Source organism: Toxotes jaculatrix, chromosome 7, assembly GCF_017976425.1.
Source record: "Toxotes jaculatrix isolate fToxJac2 chromosome 7, fToxJac2.pri, whole genome shotgun sequence".
NCBI classification, from domain to species: domain Eukaryota; kingdom Metazoa; phylum Chordata; class Actinopteri; family Toxotidae; genus Toxotes; species Toxotes jaculatrix.
Genome location: NC_054400.1, coordinates 20789645 through 20813185, shown reverse-complemented (window position 1 = coordinate 20813185; position 23541 = coordinate 20789645). Strand labels below are relative to the sequence as shown.

At 41.2% G+C, this 23541-nt stretch overlaps 3 protein-coding genes and 2 long non-coding RNA genes across 5 annotated transcripts; 4 read left to right on the top strand and 1 right to left on the bottom strand.

Annotated features, from left to right (window-relative positions):
* Nucleotides 1-1647: 1647 nt before the first annotated feature.
* Nucleotides 1648-3026, top strand: LOC121184442 (immediate early response gene 5-like protein). The gene has a single exon (XM_041042095.1). It carries the CDS (start codon nucleotides 2078-2080, stop codon nucleotides 2954-2956), a length of 879 nt encoding a protein of 292 aa, XP_040898029.1. The 5' UTR covers nucleotides 1648-2077; the 3' UTR covers nucleotides 2957-3026.
* Nucleotides 3027-3830: 804 nt separating this feature from the next.
* Nucleotides 3831-9436, top strand: zgc:154046 (uncharacterized protein LOC562075 homolog). Its single transcript, XM_041042749.1, has 14 exons — nucleotides 3831-3995; nucleotides 5169-5438; nucleotides 5825-5943; nucleotides 6508-6561; nucleotides 6646-6811; nucleotides 6968-7142; nucleotides 7277-7455; nucleotides 7549-7649; nucleotides 7741-7860; nucleotides 7940-8062; nucleotides 8160-8295; nucleotides 8382-8444; nucleotides 8552-8689; nucleotides 8828-9436. The coding sequence occupies exons 1-14, from the start codon at nucleotides 3969-3971 to the stop codon at nucleotides 9041-9043; spliced, it is 1887 nt and encodes a 628-aa protein (XP_040898683.1). The 5' UTR covers nucleotides 3831-3968; the 3' UTR covers nucleotides 9044-9436.
* Nucleotides 9437-9448: 12 nt separating this feature from the next.
* On the bottom strand, nucleotides 9449-19768 carry adamts13 (ADAM metallopeptidase with thrombospondin type 1 motif, 13). The gene is made up of 29 exons (XM_041042748.1): nucleotides 19608-19768; nucleotides 19247-19301; nucleotides 18925-19058; nucleotides 18492-18575; nucleotides 18045-18169; nucleotides 17799-17945; nucleotides 17530-17664; nucleotides 17255-17405; nucleotides 17037-17141; nucleotides 16774-16925; nucleotides 16595-16658; nucleotides 16093-16219; nucleotides 15850-15998; nucleotides 15593-15713; nucleotides 15119-15199; nucleotides 14842-15023; nucleotides 14546-14702; nucleotides 13800-13929; nucleotides 13521-13700; nucleotides 13136-13334; nucleotides 12956-13058; nucleotides 12741-12870; nucleotides 12438-12614; nucleotides 12146-12350; nucleotides 10779-11130; nucleotides 10549-10692; nucleotides 10280-10459; nucleotides 9911-10086; nucleotides 9449-9793 (listed from the first exon to the last, which is right to left on the bottom strand). The coding sequence occupies exons 1-29, from the start codon at nucleotides 19683-19685 to the stop codon at nucleotides 9638-9640; spliced, it is 4179 nt and encodes a 1392-aa protein (XP_040898682.1). The 5' UTR covers nucleotides 19686-19768; the 3' UTR covers nucleotides 9449-9637.
* Nucleotides 9963-10773, top strand: LOC121184849. The gene is made up of 3 exons (XR_005894319.1): nucleotides 9963-10104; nucleotides 10321-10386; nucleotides 10560-10773. It is a non-coding gene; the product is annotated as an uncharacterized LOC121184849 (long non-coding RNA).
* On the top strand, nucleotides 12152-16102 carry LOC121184850. The gene is made up of 3 exons (XR_005894320.1): nucleotides 12152-12367; nucleotides 14866-14958; nucleotides 15868-16102. It is a non-coding gene; the product is annotated as an uncharacterized LOC121184850 (long non-coding RNA).
* Nucleotides 19769-23541: the final 3773 nt, after the last annotated feature.

Here is a 23541-nt window from a genome sequence, read left to right as displayed (position 1 = left end):
CATCTGAGTGCAGTGACAATATTTCTATTATCAGAGGCAGTTCTTATGAAATCATTGTCAGGTTCAGACAGTGCATTCATAATTTACTGTATCTGTATATATGGGCATTAAACCTAGATGTGTGTGTGTGGGTATATTTAAGTTGGCTTTAAGGAAAATATCTAGTTAGTGAGTATAGCGTACAGTTACAGTATATTTAAAGTAATGTATTACATGAGTACAGTATAGTATAGTATAGTGTATAGTATAGTGGACTATACTACAAAACAGAGTGTTGAAATAATCCTACATGCTGTGTGTATTACTACATTATATAGAATGAACAGGTATTGAATAGCACTGAATAACACTGCATGTCTCTTCTCTTCTCTTTATTCTATTCTGTGCCGTTCTGTTCTGTTTTATTTGGGGGATTAGGTTCAGGGTTTTTGCCTCTTGAAGAGGCTGCATTCAGAAGCAATGGCCCTGCTTCATGGAACAGTCATCCAGAAGATCTGAGGAAAGTGGAAAATGTTAGCATTTTCAAATGTACAATCCAGATTTTCCTTTTTGGTGTGCCTTTACCCTGCTTTCTTGAGTCTCCATTATTTATATTCTACGTTTTCCTCTTAGGTTTACACTCTTTTTACACTCTCAATTACCAGTTTATTAGGGACAACTAATATGCAAAAACTAATGGAGTTATGGTATATAATACAACAGCCCTGCATACAGTACATCCAACCCTCGTGAAGGTTATAATGTTCTGCTTTTCGTTGAAACTGTCGTAGAGAGCTGTTGATTAAATTGTATTTTCATTTTGGAGGTTTGTGTGGCTGTTGAGTTGCATTGCGCCATGCTGGCAGGTGTTTCTAATTTTTTTTGTCAATCTCATGCATGTCAACAGAAACATCTGTATATAACAGAAACACCTCTGTATAATGCAGTACAGCAGGACTGTTGTATTAGAATGCATTAGTTTTAGCTCGGTGTACCTAATAAACTGGTGCATTGTGATGTTGACATATTTCATTTCTTATTTCTGTCGTTTATGGCTCCAGTAATCTGCTTGAATTTCTTTTTTACTTGTACCAACAATAGTAATTCTATTCTATTCTATTCTGTTCTATTCTATTCTATTCTATTCTATTCTATTCTATTCTATTCTATTCAAGTGTATTCTATTCTAATACTTTGATACTCTGTTCTGTTCTATGATACTAATCTACAACTTTTGATTCTTTTCTATTACTCTCTGGTCTATTCTATTCTATTCTGTTACTCTATGTTCTGTTATATTCTGCACTATATTCTACTTTCTCTTTTCATCTTTACATCTATTCTATTCTATTCCATTACTCTCTGTTCTATTCTGTTCTATTCTATATAATCTACGACATTCAATTCTTTTCTATTTCTCTCTGTTCTGTTCTATTCTGCACTATATTCTACTTTATTACCATCTACTCTTTTCTGTTACTCAATATTCTGTTCTTTTCTGCTGTATTACTCTATTCTACTCTTAGTCTTTACTATATTGTATTGATTCTCTCTATTAGTTTCCATTCTATTATTATTTTTATTCTTCTCTATTCTAATACTCTCTACTATCTACTACTCTTATTATATATTATCTTCCCCTGCTGTACTATATTCCGTTCTATTGTTATAACTGTTGACTATATTCTGTTGTTTTCTACTCATCTCTTTCTTTCTGTTCCTCTGCACTTTATTCTGTTCTGTTCTACATGGACAGTAAAGTCTAATGATTTTTGTCCGCACTGAGATTTAAAAAGCTCAGAACACATTTAGTGAAATGCAGCATGCCCGCTCCTACGTGCATTCTGAATGAGGCTAGTAGTGATATTTGCGTATAACAGAAGCACCGCCTCCCTCCCATTGGACAATGTCTACGTGAGGGCGTGGCAAGGAAAGATGAGAGTTGCAAATCCATGCCCTTACTGGGAAGACATGGAGCGCTATGGACACAGTCTACACGAATCAAGTAGGAATCTCAACTAAAGGCATAAATATTTCTCCAGTTAGGAAACAAACGATTTGAGAGACTGAAAGGAAAGAAAGGGTGGCCCGGTTGAGGATGGAGTGTGCATTTGACGCACAGAATCTGATTTCCATTTCTTTGAGGAAAATCCAAAGCTCCAGGACGCAGAGAGGAGGCATCAAGCTCCACAAGAACTTGCTGGTAACGTACGTACTGAGAAACGCCAGGCAGTTTTATATGAGCAAAAACTTGTCGCAAACACAGAGGACGCATCAGTATGAGGATGTAGCTGCGGTCCGTGAAAGGCAAGAATACCTTGAACTGACTGGGAGCTTTACGGAGTTGGCCGATGACTTCTACTGCAACTTTAGTGGGGTTGAGTCGGACACTTGGCACTGCGGAGCGCACCAGTCCAACGGCCAGCCTGCAGAGGTGGCGCACCAAGACGCATCTGCCTGCGCAATGGTTTCAGCAAATGACTCCGACCTCATGGTTTCTGAAGCCTGTTGGAGTTGTGTAGACAAATCCTCCTGGGAGTTACCTATCCCAAACACACAAGCCAACCAAAAGACTGTCCTGGACTTGGACACGCATGTGGTGACTACTGTCACGAATGGATACTTCCACTCAGACTGTTGCGCGCAGCCAAAACAGCCGCAGGGCGCGCAGTGCTACGCTAAAAAGCGAAAGATGGACACAAGTTATCATATTGTTGACCCAGAGTTTTATTTGCCAGACTTTGGGCCGGTGCCGTGTAAAAGAATGAGGACTGATGATGATTCATATTCAGACTCGGACCAGTTGGACAGCTCAAACATCTCTAACCTGATCTCAGTGTTGGGTTCAGGTGGACTATCTGAGTTTGTGAGTTGGCAGCAGACGGACCTTGAGCAAATATTCGCCGCTCAAACAATTTGTTTAAAACATACACTGTTGACAGGCAGCGGCTGGACCAGAGCAATCGAAGCATTTTGATTTGTATGATTGTTTTTTCTTTGTATCGCTTTATTTTATTGCTTTCAAATAAACCATGACACGACTGCAATTCTCTCTCTCCTCTGTTATTGAAAAATGTTGATGAAATGTGATGATATAGAGCAATCATGTCCATTAAGGATTACTTTTGCACATTAACGTTTCAAGTGTCGATTAATATCATTTCTCCACCCGATATAAAATTAATTGTACCTTTCATTTAAACCTTATTTTCTGGTGATTCGTTTTAGGGTACTGGAGTCTGTCTTTGGTTTGTATTTCCTGAAGAAATGAGTTAACGCTGTTCCTCTGGAAAGATGTTTGACGAGCTCCATCATGTGGCAAGTAAAGACCTGTACAGCCTCATGCACCAGACCAACGCAGAATATCATTCTGTAAATGTATTATTTATATCAGGGCCTGCTTTTATTAATCAATAAAACTAACATAAGATTAAAAAGAACACTGATGTGTTGGCTTTAAATTGGAACGTCTGCTCCTGATGCAATATATCGCTATACTCTTATTAAGAGTGCGCAAGAGTGGCTTTATCATTGATAGGCTATACACATATGGGGTTTATAGTGACCTTGTATTGTTTTTCAGTTGCTACCATTCTTTTATAATATAACATGTAATTTATGACTGCTGTGACAAAAACTAACGAATAATTATGTTTATTGTTATAAATGGTTTAATACTTTCTATATATCACTGGAGTTCATTATTTATTTTAGTAAAAATAAATAGAATCATGAAATGGATCACTTTAAACTGCTGACAGATTTTGAGTTAAATGGTTTCAAACGGCAGTCAGGGCATGTACCAAACATGTACCAAACTCCACTTGGAAAAACAGGACTTTTAGTGGGGAGCTGCTTTGCTCCGTGGGTCCGAGGGGGGGCGGACAGCTGAGAATAGACAGTGTGCTTGTCCTTGAGACATGACTGCCCGAGGGTTTCCCATCTATATTCCGGGACAGTGAAAGGCTTTAGCGCGTCCATCTGACAAGATGTTGGGTGTTTTTGTCAGAGCCGTGGTGAGTCTGTCGTTTTTTATATTTTGCATTTTAAATGCGTGATAACGGCTGCAGGGACGTTACTTACTTTGTACGGCATCAGACAGATGGAAGGGGGTGGGGCGCTGTACGGGACAACAACAATGTGACAGTATTAGGTTAAAATGTAACTTAAGTTTCACCACTGTAGGCTGTCAAAATGTTCGGTACGCTATTTCTAGTGGCAGATTATTGTTTTAGAGCGTTTTTCGGAGTCGCTCATTGTGACATTTTGCATAACGTTGGCCTAGCATAGCCGATAGCATGACGCTAGCTTAATGCGCATGCTGCAGAAAGGACATCGGAAACAGTACTGTAGTGCTAGTTTTATTCACCACAGAGTCCCCCGTCGGTGCTATATTTCTTGTTATATTCTTTATTGTGACATGTTTTTTTTTAAACATTATAATAACGCTGCAAAACACAGAGGGCACAACGTTTTTATTTTGAAAACCGGTACCGGAAGGGCTTTATTGTATTCCCAGACACTTGACACAAATGAAAATTACGCCCATTAACGTAAATGATGTTTATCAACACTTCGAAATTAATCCGTATTCCCACTGCTGTTTTATTTATAAACACGCAAGTTAAATTCGGTGGTATTCCCTCTAAATTTTTTTCCAAAATCCTATTATCATCATATCAGATAATGACTATTGATAATTAGCAGTGAGCATGAGGGCAGAGATAGATTTCTTGTTTTCATGTGTGTTTGTTTTAGCTGCCATTCCAAAGGTTCATCTGTGTCAAACTGCTATTTATAAGCTGGCAGAGCCTGTAGCAGCAGGTCCAAGCAACTAGTGTGACTGCTTCGCTCAGTTGTTTTGGTGTCAGGTTTCACAGGTGAAATCATCTTACTGTAAAGCATATGCATTTGTAAATCATTAGGTATTGACACTTGTACAGAGTCCACAACTATTTCAGGCTTTGACTTCATATGCTTAACATTTAACAACATGTTGACACCTGGATTTGTGAGGCAGCATCAGTCACCCCTGAGAGATTATCAATAAGATTAAATGTCAGCAGTTACACTTTTATATCAGTGCAATAAGCCACGTAATAGCCCATGTAGTCAGTTACAGTATTTCGTTGTCTCATATATTTTCAAAGTATAGTATAGTTTGTGCTCATCATGTTCATGTCTTCTAGCTCCGGCCAGGCGTGGTGAAGCCATGTCGCCTGGTCAGATCAGTAATACAGATCCCAGAAAGGTCTCTGGTGCACCAGGAGGGTTTACCTAAGCTGCCTGTGCCGCCCTTGAAGCAGACGTGTGAGCGTTACCTGGCCACTCTGGAGCCCATCGTCAGCACGGAGGAGCTGGAACACACCAGGCAGCTGGTGGAGGAGTTCCTGAAGGGTGGTGTCGGGGAAAGGCTGCAGAAGAGCCTGGAGCGACGGGCACGCAAGACAGAAAACTGGGTAGATACTTTGTATTTAGCATTTTTATGCAGCAGGGTGGACATGCCAAGGGTAAAGGTCATCTTTGATGTTGTCAGTGTCTTGTCTAATTAAACTAAAGCTGAAGCCTGAAATAAGCTCCTTTGTAATTAAATGCACCGACTTTTCATTTTGCAGTGAGGCCTGTGTAGCTGGCCACTGGGTGGAGATGTGTGTTTGTGATACTATTAGTCTGACTCTGCAAACTTATGCTTATTTCACAGTTTGAAACTGTTCTAAGATGTCTAAGAAGTCTTTTTAAGGAAATCATCTCAATCAGTTGCTGTATCAAACATTTATATGTTTGTATGGAGTAATATATGCAAATGTATTTTATCCTGTTATCTGACTACTTTTTTTTTATGTAGCTTTCAGAATGGTGGATGCAGTCAGCCTATCTGGACTGCCGCATGCCGGTGGCGGTCTACACCAGTCCTGGTGTTGTCCTGCCGCGCATGCACTTCCACGATCGCCAAGGACAGATGAGGTGAGAAAGCAGGATCCATATCTAGGACCAGCCACAGTTGCTAAGTTCTTGGTAAACAAATCTCTGTAATCACAAAAAAAGTTAAATGTGTGGTGTCTTTTTTGTGGCCTCACACAGTGTCAGTTATAATCTTTAAATATCTAATTATAAGCATGCTCATGAAGTTGTGTTCAAAAGTGATTTACTTTGTGTTGAAGTACAGTATAAACAAGCTCATATAAAGCAGGAATTTCAGGCCGACCTTCACATGCTGGCTTCTCTTCACATGCTGGCTATTTAAAGAGCTCTGGCTGCTCGTAGCATTGCTCAGCTGTTTTTGCCCACTGTGACCCATGGGATATGCAGTCAACATGGTGGCCCCATAGAGAAATGCTCCTGTGAAACTGGTGCTGGAGTTTTAGGTATGCAGGGTACAACAGGCTCATTGTTTGTTAGCTGACAATTGAATTTTGTGTTGTCTGTGCATACAGTAAATATCCAGTAGCTCGTGGATATTTACTGTATGCAAAATAACCAAGAGAACAACATATGGTTGACAATAACACAGTTATATGTATTGTGCAGATTTGCTGCCAAGCTGATTGCAGGAGTTTTGGACTTTAAAAAAAAGGTTGACAGGTGAGTTAGCCTGAAACTTAAACAGATATACTGATGTTCTGTTATATCAACTGCAAATGGATAACGTGAGGTGCTGTGTCACAGTGAGACCCTGCCTGTAGAGTACCTGAGCGGGAAGCCTCTGTGTATGGATCAGTATTACCAGATCTTGTCCTCCTGTCGTATCCCCGGCCCAAAGAGAGATACTGTCGTAAATTACACCATCGGAAAAACTCCTCCCACTCACATCACCGTGGTCCACAACTTCCAGGTACTCTAGATGGCGCTGCAGTTCTTCTTTAATCTTCAACATTTCAGCAAGACATTTCATCACAAACTAATTTTATATTGTCATTATTATCGGTGCAGTGGCTTAAGAATCACAGGTTCTGTGGCTAAATGATCCTGACCTGGCTTTTCCCCCCAGTTCTTCGTCTTAGATGTGTACAACAGCGATGGCACCCCGCTGACAGTAGACCAGATTTACATGCAGCTGGAGAAGATCTGGAACTCCTCTTTGCAGACTAACAAGGAGCCAATTGGCATCCTCACATCACAGCACCGCAACACCTGGGGAAAAGCCTACAACAACCTGATTAAGGGTGAGCAGAGGAGGAGAGGAGGGATAATCACTTAATAAAAACCCTCAGCATCAGCGAGATGCATTCTCTAATTAAAAAGCGTATTTGAGAGAAAATATGTTTTAGACCATTAAGGCCATTTTATTCATCCTCAGATAAGACGAATAAGGAGTCGGTCCGTGCCATCCAGAAAAGTATCTTCACAGTTTGCTTGGATGCTCCAATGCCACGCGTGTCAGATGAACTGTACCAGAGCCGCGTGGCTGCCCAGATGCTACACGGAGGAGGAGCTCGCTGGAACAGCGGCAACCGCTGGTTCGATAAGACATTACAGGTCAGTTTGAGACAGTTGACTTTACATGTTAAGCTAATAAACAGGTCGGTGGCAGCGGTTTAGAGTTTGAATGCACTTATAAATCGTCCTCAGTTCATCGTTGGTGAAGACGGTACATGTGGCCTGGTGTACGAACATGCTCCTGCTGAGGGTCCACCCATCGTGTTTCTCATTGATTACGTTGTTAAATACATGTGAGTTTCATTCCATATTTTAATTAGCGCCTTGTCTGTTTTCAGATGAACTCGAATTGACTTTTCATTTCACGTTCTCTCCCCTCATCAGGCAGAAAACTGAAGTCATCCGCTCCCCCATGGTTCCCCTGTCGATGCCTCAGAAACTGCGCTTTAACATTACACCCGAGGTCAAGAGAGACATTGAGAAAGCCAAACAAAATATGAACATGTATGTGAAGTGCAGTCGTGATTACTATTATGTTTCAGCTTTGATTTTGTGTAACTTACTCTTTTCTTTCTTTCACTAGAATGGTGCACGACTTAGATGTGAAGGTGCTCATGTTTTCTCATTTTGGGAAAAATGTGCCAAAGCAACATAAGCTGAGTCCAGATGGTTTTGTGCAAATGGCTCTTCAGCTCGCCTACTTCAGGTGAGAAATCCCTTTTCGTAGTTGAAAACTATCGTGAACATAGACATTAATTGTACTTGCATCATATTTCATGTGTGTGTGTTTTTTTTAACTCCAGGATGTATAATTTATGCTGCTCCACGTATGAGAGTGCATCTTTACGAATGTTTAAATATGGACGAACAGATGCAATCAATGCAACTACTGCAGACTCGTTGAAATTTGTCCTGGCAATGCAAGACCCAGCTAAGCAGGTACTGTTCAGCTGCTGGAGTTTCACAATAAAAGTACAATTTAAGGCATATAAGCTGTCTGACTGAACGGTAAATACTGCCGACAGAACACAGAGAGGCTGGCGCTGCTACAAAGGGCCATTCAGACACATAAGGACAACACGTACAACGTGAGAGCTGGACGTCATCAATATAAAAGTCATTGTGTTTTTTTTTTTTTTTTTCCTGAAACCATCTGATTAATCTGAGCTCTACACATCCAACTTTTCTTTTTTAGGCAATTCATGGACAAGGCATAGACAGACATCTCCTCGGGCTGAAGTTGCAGAGTATTGAAGACCTGACCTCCATGCCTGAGATATTCATGGATACTTCTTTTGCTGTGGGTCAGCATTATAATCTCTCCACCAGCCAGGTATATGAGCAGCTAAGAAAACCAACAGTTTATTATTATTATTATTATTATTATTATTATTACTGAGCAAATGATTATTTGTCATCATATTTGTTTGTTTGAGTATTTGCCCTCATCTCTCTTCGTCTCCGTGTCCAGGTTGGCTCCAAGACGGACTGTGTGATGTGCTTTGGCCCAATGGTGCCAGATGGCTATGGAGTGTGTTACAATCCCATGGATGAGCACATCAACATCGCCATCACGGCCTTCAACAGCTGTGAGGAGACCAACGCTGCCAAGTTTGCCCAGGCGGTAGAGGATGCTCTGTTGGACATGAGAGCTCTCCTGGAAGACACAGCTACAGCCAAGCAGTGATCCCACACAGGAGCCTGGCATGGTGTTTCGGTCCCAGTGGGCCGTATGGGAGCCGGAACTGAACCGGTGCAGGAGTCGCTGGCGGAGTGCCACGCTGGCAAAGACGCACAATGTATCGAGTGTGTTGGTGCTGAGGGGAAACCTCTTATCAAGGGATTGTGGGAAATGGAATGTGTAATGACTAATGCACTGCCTTTGAGATGAGAAGCAATTCTCTATGATGGAAATTCTATATTTTAATATATTGTGTTGTATATGTATGAACTTTAAATGAACATTATTTGCTAATTGTAATAGTAGAAATGTTTTTTTCTTTGTTTATAACTAACCAGCACTTGGTGCAGACCTCAGAATGACACTGTTCTGGCTTGACTTAAAGATTTTGAGTGCTTTGGTTTGTCTATTATTTATTCCAGGTCAAAATAATTTGCACATAAGTGTGAAAATCAGGGTTTAAAGCATCTTTGCTTTCTACTCAGTCTTTCTGCTCAACTGAATAGAATTTAATGGCTGTTACATAAACCTAAGATTTGTAAACCAAAGAAATGTTAGGTGTATAAACCGAAACCTCCTCAAGATAGATAACATTTAGTATCAAAGATTCATAAATGAATATTCAGCTCTGAAGCTTCCTTTGGAATGCAGGTAGTCTCCATGAAATTCAACTTCAGCCATATTTCCAGAGGAGTGCCACAGAAACAGCTGCTGGCCTTTAAATACATTGGTCTTTAAGATGTCCATGTCCCGGATCTGAACAGGAAACACAAGACAAAATATCGCAGTGGTTATTACACTGGCACCTTTTTTTTTTCCCCTATCGACCATGCAGCATACTGAAACAACACAAATTAGAAAGCTTGTCTGCACCATAATGTAGGTGGACTGGGAGTTGGTGGCGTTGAATACTAATCCTATGTGCTGGGCTTGGATTCTGATCTTCACAGAGGGAGGGGCGTTGATGAGCACTCGACAGGTGTGATTAGTGTTGGACGTTGTTGGGTTCTCAAAGTCACCGCTGGAGGAAAACAGCTGAATGTCACAATCTGTAGGGCAAAGACGAGGTATGTTTCATCTTTGGTAAATGCATGGGGTGAACAAAATACATACGAACACCTGTACAGTCAAATACAGTTCCATGCAATGTCTCATTTTTGAAGGTGAAAATGTTGAACATATGTTGAAGCTGCGTTTTTGATTTTGAGACAATATACAGAATATCTCTACAGCTCTTTATACCCTGATGGTGGCTCCTCTTCATGTTTTTCTGTGACTTGTAGGTGAAGACGATCCCGTTCCCAGGAGTGAGCAGATTTTGACGAACCAGCAGGACATTGGTTCTCGTGGTCAGTTCACTATTGGCTAACTGCGCGCACTTCCTCACAAATGCCAGCCGGTCAAAAAATGCCACATACTCTTCTGCAGGAACACATGCACACAGTTACAGACATTTAGCCATGGTAAAGGAACTAGCATCCTTTTCATTTTTTTTAATTAAAAAAACATACTTTTTCTGCAGTTCAAGGAGCTAGATTCCACTCTAATGTGAATGACCTCATCGAGGGGTCGACCTATGGACACTGTGCAGCGGCTGGTTACGTCTTTCAAGTCCACCGTGCCTGATTCCTCCAGGAGTAGCTGACCACATGCACCTGGAAGAGAGCACACACTGTTATGATAATCCTGCATCTGTTTTCAGCTCTTACTGAGAATGGGTAAGGAGTTTAAGTGTTTATGCCTTTAGGGGTTGGGGTGGTTGTTGTGGTGGTCTGTGGGATGATGACGGCCTCTGTTGGACTTGGAGGAAGATGGCCCATATGGTGCTGCAGCGTGTCTTTGTGGCTCAGACTGGGAGACAAGATGGGTCCCTCTGTGAGGTTAACCATCATGGCCCTCTGTGTTGCGGCAGTGGTTTCAGAGGCCACATCTGATGTGGGTGGCACATCTCTGCAGCTGTCCATGTAGCAGCCCTGGATCGTGATGGGTTTGGGCATGTGCATGCAAAGCAGAGGGCTGAGGGGCTCAGGCTTAGAGGGGCCCAGACACGACACAGCTCTGGACTGGATCCCGTATCCACAGGATACTGAACACTGGAGGGGAACACAACACAGGTAAGCTCAGGTCAGCCATCAATATTACACACAATAAACAGTATCCAGGCAGATTGTGAATAGGCTGACAATACCACAGTATAGGGGTGTATGTCTGGGGAGAAGTTCAGAGTAAAAACTTCTTAAAAGGCCACGCCAGTGTATCTGTATTTTCCGTAGCTTTAAAGCTTTGTCTAGTTTTACCTTTTGTCAGTGTTACATTATCATTGTGTGGTAATGGCAACTTAAATGCAGACTAGTTTAAAAAGTCTGCACTGCACAACTTCACAGCAATAATGGCAAAAAATGAACTTTAAGAGTCTGATAAATGGTTTTTGTGAAATTGTGAAAAGAAAAATCCTCCGTCTCAAATAGCACAGTAGCACATTTTACAAAATGACTGACAATGATGTAAAGCGGAAGAAAATAAGCTAAAGCACGGGTACGACTGGTATGTATTTAACACGTACTAAAGTACAGAAATTGAATAATAAGATTGTTACCTCTACCATGACTCTACCATGACTACAAATTTGAATAAATACTCTCATTTCACCTTTTCTTCTGATTTGTCCTCCAGCCTAAGTGCTCGTGTTAATTCTATATCTGATCTAGGTCAATGATTATTTTCATTGTTGATTAATCTGACCATCATTTTCTTGAGGAAATGATTAATCGTGTGGACAGTGAGATGTCTGAAAATAGTGAAGAACATCCAACACAATTTCCTGCAGCCCACTGTGCAGCCTGTCTTTTCTTGTTTTGTACGACCAATGGCCCAAAACTCAGACATATTCAATTTAGAGTGATATAAAAAGCAGTGAGTCCTCATATTTGAGAAGCTGGAACCAGAGGATGATTGGCAAGCGATTTAAATGATTAATACAAAATTTTCTGTCAATCCACTTATTAATAAATCAACTAATCGCTTCATCTTTTATCAGAACTATTTTAATCTAATCTAATCCAATATGATCTTCATATTCCAGTCCATTCTTTCCTCTGTGAAATGTACCTGGCTCCATGGCTTCACCTCCCACCTGAAGGTGCAGACTTGCACCAAGCAGGGCACCGTGGTGGCTGGTTTGACAGCTGCATGGCAGTTTTCCTCTGGCACCATGGTCTCCTTGCCATGGACAAACTGGACACAAGACACAATCCTCTGAGCTACACCCAAGTCACACGACACAGAGCAGGGTGACGTCTTGAATACCTTCCACCTGGACAAGTCACAGTGGTAAGTGAGATCATTTTTGTCTCTGCAAAAGGAGATTTCAGACATGTGTGTGTTATTGTGTGTTATTTACCTTGCTGGGCAACTGTGCGTGTTACATGAAACCACTGCTGTAGGTTTGAGAAAGTCACTGCACTCTGAATCCTCCACAACCTCCTCCTTCCCTTCTGCTTCTTGAGCACAGTACAGCACCCTGTTGGCCACCCCTCCTCCACACGTTACACTGCAGACTCCTTGCTTAGAGCGCCACCTGGTTGTTAAAAATATCTCACTGCTGTCATTTGATTTGCTCCATATTTTTAAAAACACAGCTACAAATCTCTAAGCTCACATTATACTACACTGTATAGGAAAATACAAGACTTTGGTATCTCACATGGGAGGGCAGGGAGATGTGCTGCAGATCTCAGACTGAGGAGAGGGTTTGGTGGAAGCATCGCAGTGGTAGTCAGGCACCCCCAGTCTGGTCTGGTGGTCCACACAGGAAAACCACACCTGCAGGGTTCCTACATAAGCATCAGGCTTTGGTTGACCTTATCTGATGAGAACATGTTTGTGTTTATGTGAAGGTGAGCATATTTTTTCTCTTACCATTGCCACAGGTCTTCGAGCACTGGCTGATAACAGGGCTCCACACATACACAGGGGCTTGTCTAGAGCGTGGCAACAAACCAGACTTTAGCATGGGCTGGTCCTGGTCAAGAAAAACAGTGCTTAGACCTGCTTCACATTTCAAATTAAGAGTGGGATTTTAGTCATTTTCCACTTTACCTCTCCCTTAGATTCCCATCCAATGGGACAAACATCCACTACACAGGGTACAGAATCAGGTGGTTTGATCTGCTTTGAACAAAAGTTTTGATCCACTTCAACATCCTGACCAGCTTCTGGCCGAACACATGACACGACACGTTTCGCTTCTCCTGGCCCGCACACTGCTGAACATTCCCCTGGCTCTGACACACGCCATCTGTGAACACACGTGTGTGGGTTTACACAGAAAAACTAATTTCACAAATGCTAACAGTGTTCAAACTGATTGCAAGATAACACCTGAAATAATTCATATTCTGTGGTCATAGGAAGTTATGTCACCCATGCATTTGGTATTTAGAAAATAAACCTAATGATCAACAGTATAATGTTGACGGTGTACCTTGCAGGACAGTGTTGCACGTTACATCTTTCAACAGCATTCGGAGCTGTATCAGGTGGGCATTCAAAATCTGGAACCCTCACCACATCAGCTCCATGTTTCTCAACGCAGCTTACAGGGCGTACCCTCTCTCCTCCACCACAGGAGACACTACAGGGCCCAAACTTCCCTATATCCCACCTGTAAATTACAGTAAATTACTCATGTGTACCCATTTGTTCTGACCTGTGAGTGTATGTCAGTCCAAAATGAAAAAAAAAACATGAGTATGAACCTAACCTGGGGGGACAGGGTGAGAGCTGACAGGGTGTTTGAAGTGGTTCAGGTGGTGGAGGTGTTTCACAATGATGTTCTTCCAAATGACTGTTGGTATCTTCATCTGCACAGACATATACATGCTTCTGTACACCTGCAAAAAAAAATAAATATGTGTAGTCCTGGGGCAGTTTATATATATATATATTTCAGATGTTACACAGTGTTGCATGGCTTTATTTTTTAACATTTACAGCATGGAGAAGACTTAACTAAAATGTTTTAAAAAATTCTGAAGTAGTTTTAAGTTGCGGTTAAGGAGATTTTCTAGGGAACAGCATGTATGGACAGGGGGGAAAAAATCAATACATATGTTAAACAACTGGTTTATATTATGGCATTTGCAGTGTATGTGATCCGTTCAGTTAAATTTCATGGACATTTGGTGGCATTTTCCTACTGAAAACATCTGAGATGAGAAAAATGACAAAGTTGAGTTGGCATATTCAACACTTACAACAGACGGACACTAAGCATGGGATAAAAGCTTGCTCAAAAAGGTCATTATTGTTCCACATTATTATACAAATGCCTCCTTTGTGGAAACTTTAGTGAAAACCACTAGCTCCTAAAACAAGAAAGCTTAGACTTTAATGTGCAGTCAGTCTGTGAATTTATAAGGGCATCAACCACAGAGAACATTATATTAAGCTGGGTAATTTTTTTTTTTTCATGCTTTTCAGTATGAGTCATAGATCACAGTTACGTACCTGATCCACAGGAGACAGAGCAGGGTGCTGTAAAGACAACCCATTTGCCTTTAGATGTGACGCCTGTCAGGTCACTCTTTCTGGCAGGTACATACAACTGGTAACTAATGTTTGGATTTGTTTTCTCGCCATATTCTTTTCCATATTTACGATAGACCTGCAAAGAAAAAAATCTGTGTAAAAGCTGTGCTCATGGGATTTCCCATTGTTTTAATACATGTGCATATGAAAGCTGCTGTATAACAAGTTAACGTTTCAAAAATTGTTTGTCAGTCACTCTGATCGTCTCTCCTGACCTGTATGTGTATTTCCTGTTGCAGCGGTCCAGGCAGCAGCAGCTCCTCCATCGTGGGCAGAAGGTCAGGGGTCAGGTGAAGGCGGTATTCCAGGCGGTTATCATCCAGTGGGGAGGGGTGAGTCATATTCAGTGCCATGCTGCCAGTTCCAGACACAATGTACTGACCCCCAACCATTACGGCTGCGAACACAAATACCACAAACAACTCCAAGTTTTAGTCTCGTGACATCTATTGTAGAATAAATATAAATATCTTGTAAAGGGATGACACCCACCCATGTGAGTGAAGAGAGGTGCCCTGTTTACAATATGAACCTGTGTGGCATTCACTGGCAGAGAGAGGAAGGTGGTGTACTCTGAAACAGAAAAAACTGAATGGTAACTCAGGGAAGACAATACAGGAAGTACAGCTGTAACTATCATTATTAATTAATCTATTGATTATTTTTGCCATTAACTGATTAAGGATTTTGTCTAAAAAGTGTCAGAAAATAGTGAAAAGAAGAAGAAGAAATATTAAAATTGATTGTTTTGCCTGGCAAACAGTCTAAACCCCAAAGGTATTCAATTTACAATCACATAAAACTGAGCAGAGCAGTAAATCACCACATTTGACGAGCAGGAATCAGAGAGTGTGAGATATGTTTACTTAATAAATTACTTAAATGATTAATTGATAGTCAAAATCTTTGTCAATTCATTTTCTGTCACTGAATGTTGTTCAATAATTGTATGCTGTTGTTTGCTACCTTTGGCCTGACCACCAGAGTAGGAGTCAGAGGTCAAACTGCAGGACGATCCATCTCCACCACACACCCCACACACATCCTTAATTTTCGCAGAGTGTAGCACACCATCACAGCCAAACAGCTGATCAGAGACAAACAGTAAATAAAAAAAAAAAAAAAAAAGGTGTAAGACTGAGTGTTAAAAAAAAAAAAAAAGTATGGAGGAGTAAGATTTCATCTGCTCTCTGGCATGTTTAGTCTGGGTTAGTCATCTCTACCTGGCATTTCCCTCTTAGACAAGCAGCTGTGGAGCCAAAGGGAGGCGGACTGTCTGACTCACAGCGAGTCCCGTCCACAAACTGAGAGCCACGGCTCACTATGAAGTTTTCTCCATCTGACTGGCACATATATCTGCACTGCTCATCCCCTGGTTTCGACAAGGACAGTTTACAGAAGAAAATGTTGGCAATATGTTTTCTTGTCATTTAAAAAAAAATAAAATGAGTTTTTTTTGAGCCCACCTTGTGCAAAGCCCACAGCAGGGATCCATGTGTAGAAAGAGGCACTGTTTGGTAGCAGGTAGAGGGGATGGAGGTTGGTTTGGGAGCACTGCTCGGCCATGAAATCTAGCTGGGTACGCTCACATGGCTACAGCAACACCGGTGGTAAGAAAAACAAGTTTTAACTTTTCCAGCCTGATGATCTCCAGTGTTTAACCACCCAAAATCAATGCAGATGCATTTGTAACAGTACATTTCTCTTCATCTAAAATTGATTGGAAGAACAGCTCACTTTGCCCTCAGCTCATGGTCTCATTTTTAAATGACTTCTTTGGCTCCAATTATCTGAGTCATCCCATCCATGCTTTTACTTTTGGAGGGTTCTTATGGGAGCACAGGCTGCGAACTACCAACAAAAAATAAATAAAAAAGTTGGACGATTCTTGGTACAATGATCTGCTAAGCAAACTGTGTTGACCTACTGTATGGAGGCCCACTGTAAACATAACCAGTCAGAACTTACCTTCTGGTTACAAAGTTCAGCCTTAATATCTAGGCCTTGACAGTCATTCCCTCCAAAAGCAGGTCTGAAAATGATACAATTGGTATTTTACCAAATAACAAGATGTGTTGTCCAGAATGAGGACACTTCTGAGCATCTTCAGCACTATGCGCGGCTTATGCCTGCTACACATTTGTTACCTTGGGTTGTTGCATTGCCGTGTGCGGTGAGTGACTCCCCCACCACATGTCCGTGAACAGGGGGAGAACTCAGACCAGCTAGACCAGGAGCCATGCACCACCACCGAGGAACCAAGCTCATCTGGGGACACACAACGCCCCTTCAGACACCACTGCAAGAGAGGATTGCACCTCATAAAAAAATACTTGTGCCTACTTTTGGTAAATAATTATACAAGAGAAAATGACTGCACCAAAATTACTCACTGATCACAGAGCAGTACCTGATTTGGTGCACACTCTGTCCCATCCAGTAATGGAACAAGCAGGCGTTTGCAGGAGCTGTCATCATCAAGGTTAATTTGACAGGACAGAACACGACAAGCTGGCTGATGGAATAGAAAAACAATGTTAGAAACATGAGTAGAAATGTGGTAATAATGTAAATTTTTGGTGTGAAATGCCACCTGGTGGTGCCCAGCTGCTATTACAGGTGACTTACCAGGTCAGGATTGGTGAAAGAGCAGGCTCTTGCAGTGCTACCAAACGCTATACGACACTGGTCATCAACTCCATAGTACAGACCAGGCTTCCAATCTTGTAGGGAACCTTCCATCGCAGGCAGGTCCTTTACACATTCAGCCGTCCCCTCACTGGGGAACAACAATGTGATAGCTAGGTATTACTTATAGATGAAATGCCTTTTCAACAGTGCCAGGTCTGCATGATGAATGAGCGACATTTTCATGCACAGCTGCTCTGAACAGGTTAGCCCACCTGAAGAATGTGAGCAGCTGCTGCCTGCTGCAGGGGGACCAGGTCAGATCCACACTGTTGTAGCCTCCGTCAGAGGCCATCATGAACCCGCTCCTGCTGCACATGTTTCCCACTCCATCATGGTTGATTCCAAAACTGGGTGAAATGAAATATGGAAGTACAGATGCTTAGAAGAAAGCTCAACAAGTTTTATAAGTTGTGGCATAAATTTAAAAACATACATTGGTACAGTGTGATGTATTTTGGTCACTTTTTTGAATCTGTTTTACCTGTGGCCAATCTCGTGAGCGATGGTGATCCCCAGGTCAAAGCCTGTGTCTTCTGTGATCACACAGCTCCATTCACTGGAGCAAGCCCCACCCAGCTGTGCCACTCCTCTGACCTGGTTGTTCCCATCAGGCAAAACCAGGTCATACCTGATTGTGATGGAAGATATATAGTAAAACATTGTTTGTTCGTCCATGACGTACGAAACATCTACTTATAATACAGCCAGATGCATGCAGCTAACGTACCTTGTAATGTACAACAACAGGTCAGCATGCAGAGGGTCTGTATCATTGGAGGGGTTTATCCTTCTGCCCCAGTCACACACACTTCTGAGAGATGAGGTTATGTTGGTAGACATTTGGATTTCTGGCTAGAGACAGAAAAAAAAGACGCTGGTAAGAAAACCAACAGAAGGCCCAAAGGTCTTCTCTCCCTCCATCTTGGCTCTCTAATCTTCTATTCACCACTTCCACAAAATAACTTTATATTCCATAGGATCAAGAATGTAAGCTTATTCTACTGTTGCACACATTCAAAGTCACTCTGGATAAAAGAATTAGATTAACATCAAAATTACATGTGCAGCTATTGAACTTTTGGATTACGGCACAAACATACCGCGATTAAAATCTTCTTATTTGTGAACTTCACTCCCACCTCTTTAACTTGAGCTGTAACAGGGAGCCGCTTACCTCTGGCTCCGACAGGATGATCATGCGGACCAGGTGCACCCGCATGTTGGCGCCCAGGGTCATGTCTCTCAACAGCTCTGAGGCCTGGGTGGAAATTTGTATACATGACAGTTTAATACATTTCAGCATGTCCAGAGTGCAATGGGACTATTGTATTGCAGTGCACGCTATAGAGCTGGGTATGGAAACATTTCAACACACAGCATGTGAACTTACTTATCTCTCTAACTTGAGCTGCTTTTTATTTGTCTTCATTATTTATTGCTAACGCCTTCTTTCAGCCTTACAGTGCTATACATAGTGTTCGTTTAAGTTTGTTCCCATTAGCTATTTTCATACATTAGTTTTATGTTTAGTGTATAAACAGCAATCAACAGAACATAGGCTGCTTTGGAAAAAAGTCATTCTATTTTATGTTTCAGCTCAGACTCACAATATTGAGGTTAGTGAGGATGTATCTTTCTGTATCCTGCTTGTGGACCTGCTGGACATCAGGTCCTACCACCACCAGCAGTTCAAGATGTGTGATATCAGGCATCAGGGCTGACCGACGCAGCCGCACGCTCTCTGTGAAAACATTAGAAGACACAGTAGAAACATACACAAGTAATTTGCTTATCTATATAGTTAGTTTTATTTAGTTAAACAGGTATAGGAAGACTTTTTACAAATCAGCTGACCTTACAACAGAGTGAGCATAAGATACTTATGATTGTGTAACATGTGAGCCTTCATTCTGTCATAGGAACACATACCAGAGGCATCAGGAGAGGAAACTATGTCTCTTTGACTGGAGGAGTGATGAAATAGCTTTTGGAGGGAACAGAAAATAACACCATTTTTAGCTCCTTTAAAAACAGATGCTTTCAACCTGTAACTAAATTTAGATATGTGGAACAAGCTACTGAATGAAAATATAAAAATATTGTAAGGTTTTTCTTTTCTTGTGGTCATCATGTGAATCCAGTAAAACATGGTTATGACTCTCTGCAGGTCGCAGGTTTTCACAAGATGATAAACAGTTTGGAGTTGAAGAGTTCAATGTACTTTGCAGAAGTCCCGAGCAGTGGAATCACTAACCGCTGTGCTCCTGTTCACCCACAGCTTTCCACCTACCTCGTCCAATGGAGATCTCATTAGAGCGCTGAAGCCAGGCCGCAGTAACAGAAGACAGAGCAGAGTCGTAAAAAACATGTTTCCCTTCTTCCTGTGCGTCTACCTGCTCTGCTTTAGCACTAGGACAATATGTGATCCTCCTACTCAGACAGGACAGAGCCCAGGCAGGAGGGTATGAGTAACGTGTTTGTGTAAACAGTAGGGACAAAGTTGATGAGTGACACACGTCACTTGCTGGGATTTTTTTTTCAACTGTGGAACCAAGGGGACAGCTCTCATTGGTTTGTTTGTTTTTTTTCTTTTCTTCTTTTTTTTTAATGCTATGACTAACTTCCGTGATTGCCTGTCTTTCGTCACTGAGAAATTAAGACTTCTTTAATGATGAGAGAGAATCAGTGATGGCAGCCACATGCTTTATTTGGTAACCAAAATCCACCTTTTGGATTGTACCCATATTTTTATTTAGGCCTTTTCGCAGCTGCAAACTTTGCTGAATTAATCCTTATTATCTTAAATAATCTTAAATGTTGTTGCTTGATATAGCCATTAGAGGGCAGACACAACCCTGGAAGAAACAGGGTGGGTGACACATTCATGCAAAAGACATAACATCCTCTGTAACAGACATAAAATATTATCTAATTCTAAATTGCTTATTTGGAAGACAGGAGATTCACACTGGTAATAATACAACAACAATGGTAAAGCTAGAAATGACAAGCTTATTCCTGTGGGTATTTTCCTTTACTACTAAAACTGGGTCAGATGAAAGCCTCTTCCCTCTGGTTTCACCTAATAGTAGTGATTTTTTTTTTTTTAAATATATGATTTAGTGGCAAGGAAGTAATTTGAAATATATCCCTATGCTGATAGTATAAATGCAGTAAAACGAGGGCCTACGGATTGTGTCCCACTTCTGACATTGTGCAGGTTTGCTCTGTTGATTCCCCCTTATTGCTTGATGGGGGACCCTTTCCTCCTGCTATGATAATGACACAAATGTCCAGCAGTAACAAGAATGTGTCCTGCCCTTCCGATAAACTCTAAAATGCTTCATCATACTGCAGAAAGAAAGTGTTTAACCCCACCGCCCACCCACCCTCCATCCCCTTCCCTCCTGAGGGGGTATAGTTTATCTCCATAAAGCTAGGATTCAAGCCCATCTGCCATTAGTCTGCCAGATATCTGCCCGTTGTCAGTCTGAATTAACAGCTGGGTGTCACAGGCATTACACCAGCATCGCTACTCCTCTAAAACCTCAATGCCCTGCTGGATTTACCGAGCACAACAGACTGTGATAAGTGTTGTTGGATCCCTCATACCCATGTCTGTTCAGAAGAGGGTAGGGATTGTATATTTATGATGTCCTAAATTATATATATCTAGCCATATGGGATACTCAAGTGGGCACAACAGATGATGCCTCGGGAAAATGTTGTTTGGTTGCAGTTACTGAAGAAAGAGGATGTTGTTCATGGACCAAAGTTAAACACAGAAAACTCACAATCTCTGTTATTCTGTTTGATAGATGCAGTCACATTTTTGTCGTTCTGTTTCTTCTAATTTTATTGTTAAAATCTATAATTAATACCCTACAGAACCCTCCGAGTGGTGTGTTACTTGTCACATTAATGTGACATTTGGTTAACTAGACTTTGTATTAAGAAGCCCAACCTCTCAGCGTTTCATTTTGAGATGCATTTATGTAGAGCGGCTCTGGCTTGTACATAAAAGGATTCGCGTTCATCTGCTTGTCATTCCCTCCATCTGTCACGCTACTGTAAAAGATTCATGTGTGCAAAAACTATAAACGTTCGCCTGCCTGTTTATGACAGCCAATCACCTAAAAGTCTTTATGTTTGGATACTGTATAGAGGATAAGCATCAATACAATAATGTTGTTCTATTTGTTTGACAGGATTAAGCATATTAGTTTCCGGAGCTAGCATGGGAACCTTGTTTTCTAAGCACATGCTTGACAGGCTGAGCAGTAAAATAATTTAATTTCTTGCCTTGACCATGACTTTTTTTTTTTTTATTGTGCAGCCTATCAATTGTTATTATAACCAGAGGGCCTTGGTTAAATCTAGCACACCTTTCCTGTCTGACTCATTGAAGCTGCTTTCTGTTCAAAGTTTGGTGTGTGACTATTTATAAAACTGCCAGAGTGATGGATCAGATGTTGAATCAAAGTTACAGCCAAACATAAAAATATCCCCACCAAATGGCCTCATAACATCCGATTTTCAAATATATGGATGTTTGTCTCATTCGTTATGTGCTTTGTTTACGAGCGACTCTGTCTTCAAGTTGTAATGTAAGAAAATCTGTAAACTGAAGGATAATTCCTCCTGCTGATGGAGTCTTTCTGCTAATTAAGACAAATATTTTGCTGATGGAATATTGTCAGCCCCGAGATGATGGCTTTCCAGCATGTAATGCGATACTGGTGGTGCTGAAATTCAGTGGCACTACAAAAATATACAGATATTTTCCAAGCAGTGGTTTCCTTCCAGTAGTCCCCCAGCTGTTTTAACATATGTCAGCATATCAGAGTGATGTGAAGACGCTGCAGGGGCATTTAATGATGCCCCTGCACTAATGATGATGATTTAATGATCATGGTGTATGGTTTCTGATAAATGGACAAATATCTGCAAGTAATTACACAGGATTGTTTTCAGGGTAAGTGCTTTTGTAGTGTGCGTTTGTGTGATAAGGAGGAAAAGGAGAAATGACTGTGAGCATTTTAGGCTCTGCATTACTCTGAAATGGAAATCATATACTTTTTAATGTGAATGACTATCACATGCTAAGCAAAGAAGAATGGGAGTGAGATGCAGTATGACATACTTCAGTCTAGATGTCTCTAGAAACACTGCTTTGTTATTCATAAGAGAGGGATAACCTAAAACCTATTTCCCCTGTGGCTTGTATCAGCGATGCAGCGGTAAACAAAAAGAAATAGAAATTGTGTCCAATTTAAAAAAAACACTAATGTAAAAGGAAATTGTATCAGAGAACACCTTTAATCAATGCACACTCCATTCAAAACACCCCCTTTCTTTTGTAGCACACAGTTTATTTGTTTGATGACACTGAACTAATCAGAATTTGTTGAATTACAATTTATGTTGGACTAAATGAGTGGTTGTAAACTGTGCTCTGCAAATAAAGTGTGTAGTCTGAGCTCAGGTCAGTTCACCCTCTGTCTCTGACTACAACCCACAATGCTGACGACAAATTATGTTTCTAAAAAGAATCAAGCCTTTAATCAAGATCCACCTGCTCTCAGGTCTACAGCGTACAAAGATGAGAAATCTTCCACTGATTTACCCCGTTTTACTTTGGCCATTGTGCTCTGTGCCTTGTTCCATCAATTCCTATGAGACTACTGTAACTGTAGTTGACTGCAATAAGGGACTGCAGGGAAGGGCACTGAATACTAAGCTGGCCAAGTCAGACAGCTTACATTTAGGTCCAACCCTCCTATGAATGAGCAGAAAGCTCCTATTGGACTATAGAATGATGGTGTTAGCAGTTGTTAATGGACAAATCCTATAACTGAACATCTGTTGGCGTGCTAAAGGATGGGAGCTGAATTTCAATAAGCCACACATGGAAAGCTCTGACTGAACCCAAGCTTAAGTAACATGAGTAAGATGCATGAGCAATGAATGATAAATTGAGGCTTGTGGAAAAAATGACTCGTCCTTGCATCTTTCATGTAGCTTAATAAGCAATCAATACATGTGAAGACTGCAGAACATTAATCTTTTGCTTCAGACCTCTTTGAATTTCTGTCCCTCTCCTTTAGCAAATATGGCAGTATATATATATATGAAATTATTTTTCCTCACTCCAATATTGCACAGTTTCTCAGCTGGCCTTCCTGCTCTCCAAATCAGTAATTCTAGCAGGCTATGTTTGGACA

Bases quoted from the DNA above. Each gene is read 5' to 3' on its own strand.
- LOC121184442 (XM_041042095.1), top strand. From the start codon at position 2,078: ATGGAGTGTGCATTTGACGCACAGAATCTGATTTCCATTTCTTTGAGG.
- zgc:154046 (XM_041042749.1), top strand. From the start codon at position 3,969: ATGTTGGGTGTTTTTGTCAGAGCCGTG. The intron at 7,861-7,939 runs GTATGTGAAGTG...TTCTTTCACTAG, and splicing joins GCCAAACAAAATATGAACAT to AATGGTGCACGACTTAGATG. The intron at 8,445-8,551 runs GTGAGAGCTGGA...TTTCTTTTTTAG, and splicing joins ATAAGGACAACACGTACAAC to GCAATTCATGGACAAGGCAT.
- adamts13 (XM_041042748.1), bottom strand. From the start codon at position 19,685: ATGTTTTTTACGACTCTGCTCTGTCTTCTGTTACTGCGGCCTGGCTTC. The intron at 12,871-12,955 runs GTAAGAGAAAAA...ATGCTTATGTAG, and splicing joins CTCGAAGACCTGTGGCAATG to GAACCCTGCAGGTGTGGTTT. The intron at 10,460-10,548 runs GTATGTTTTTTT...GTGTTCCTGCAG, and splicing joins CTCCTTGAACTGCAGAAAAA to AAGAGTATGTGGCATTTTTT.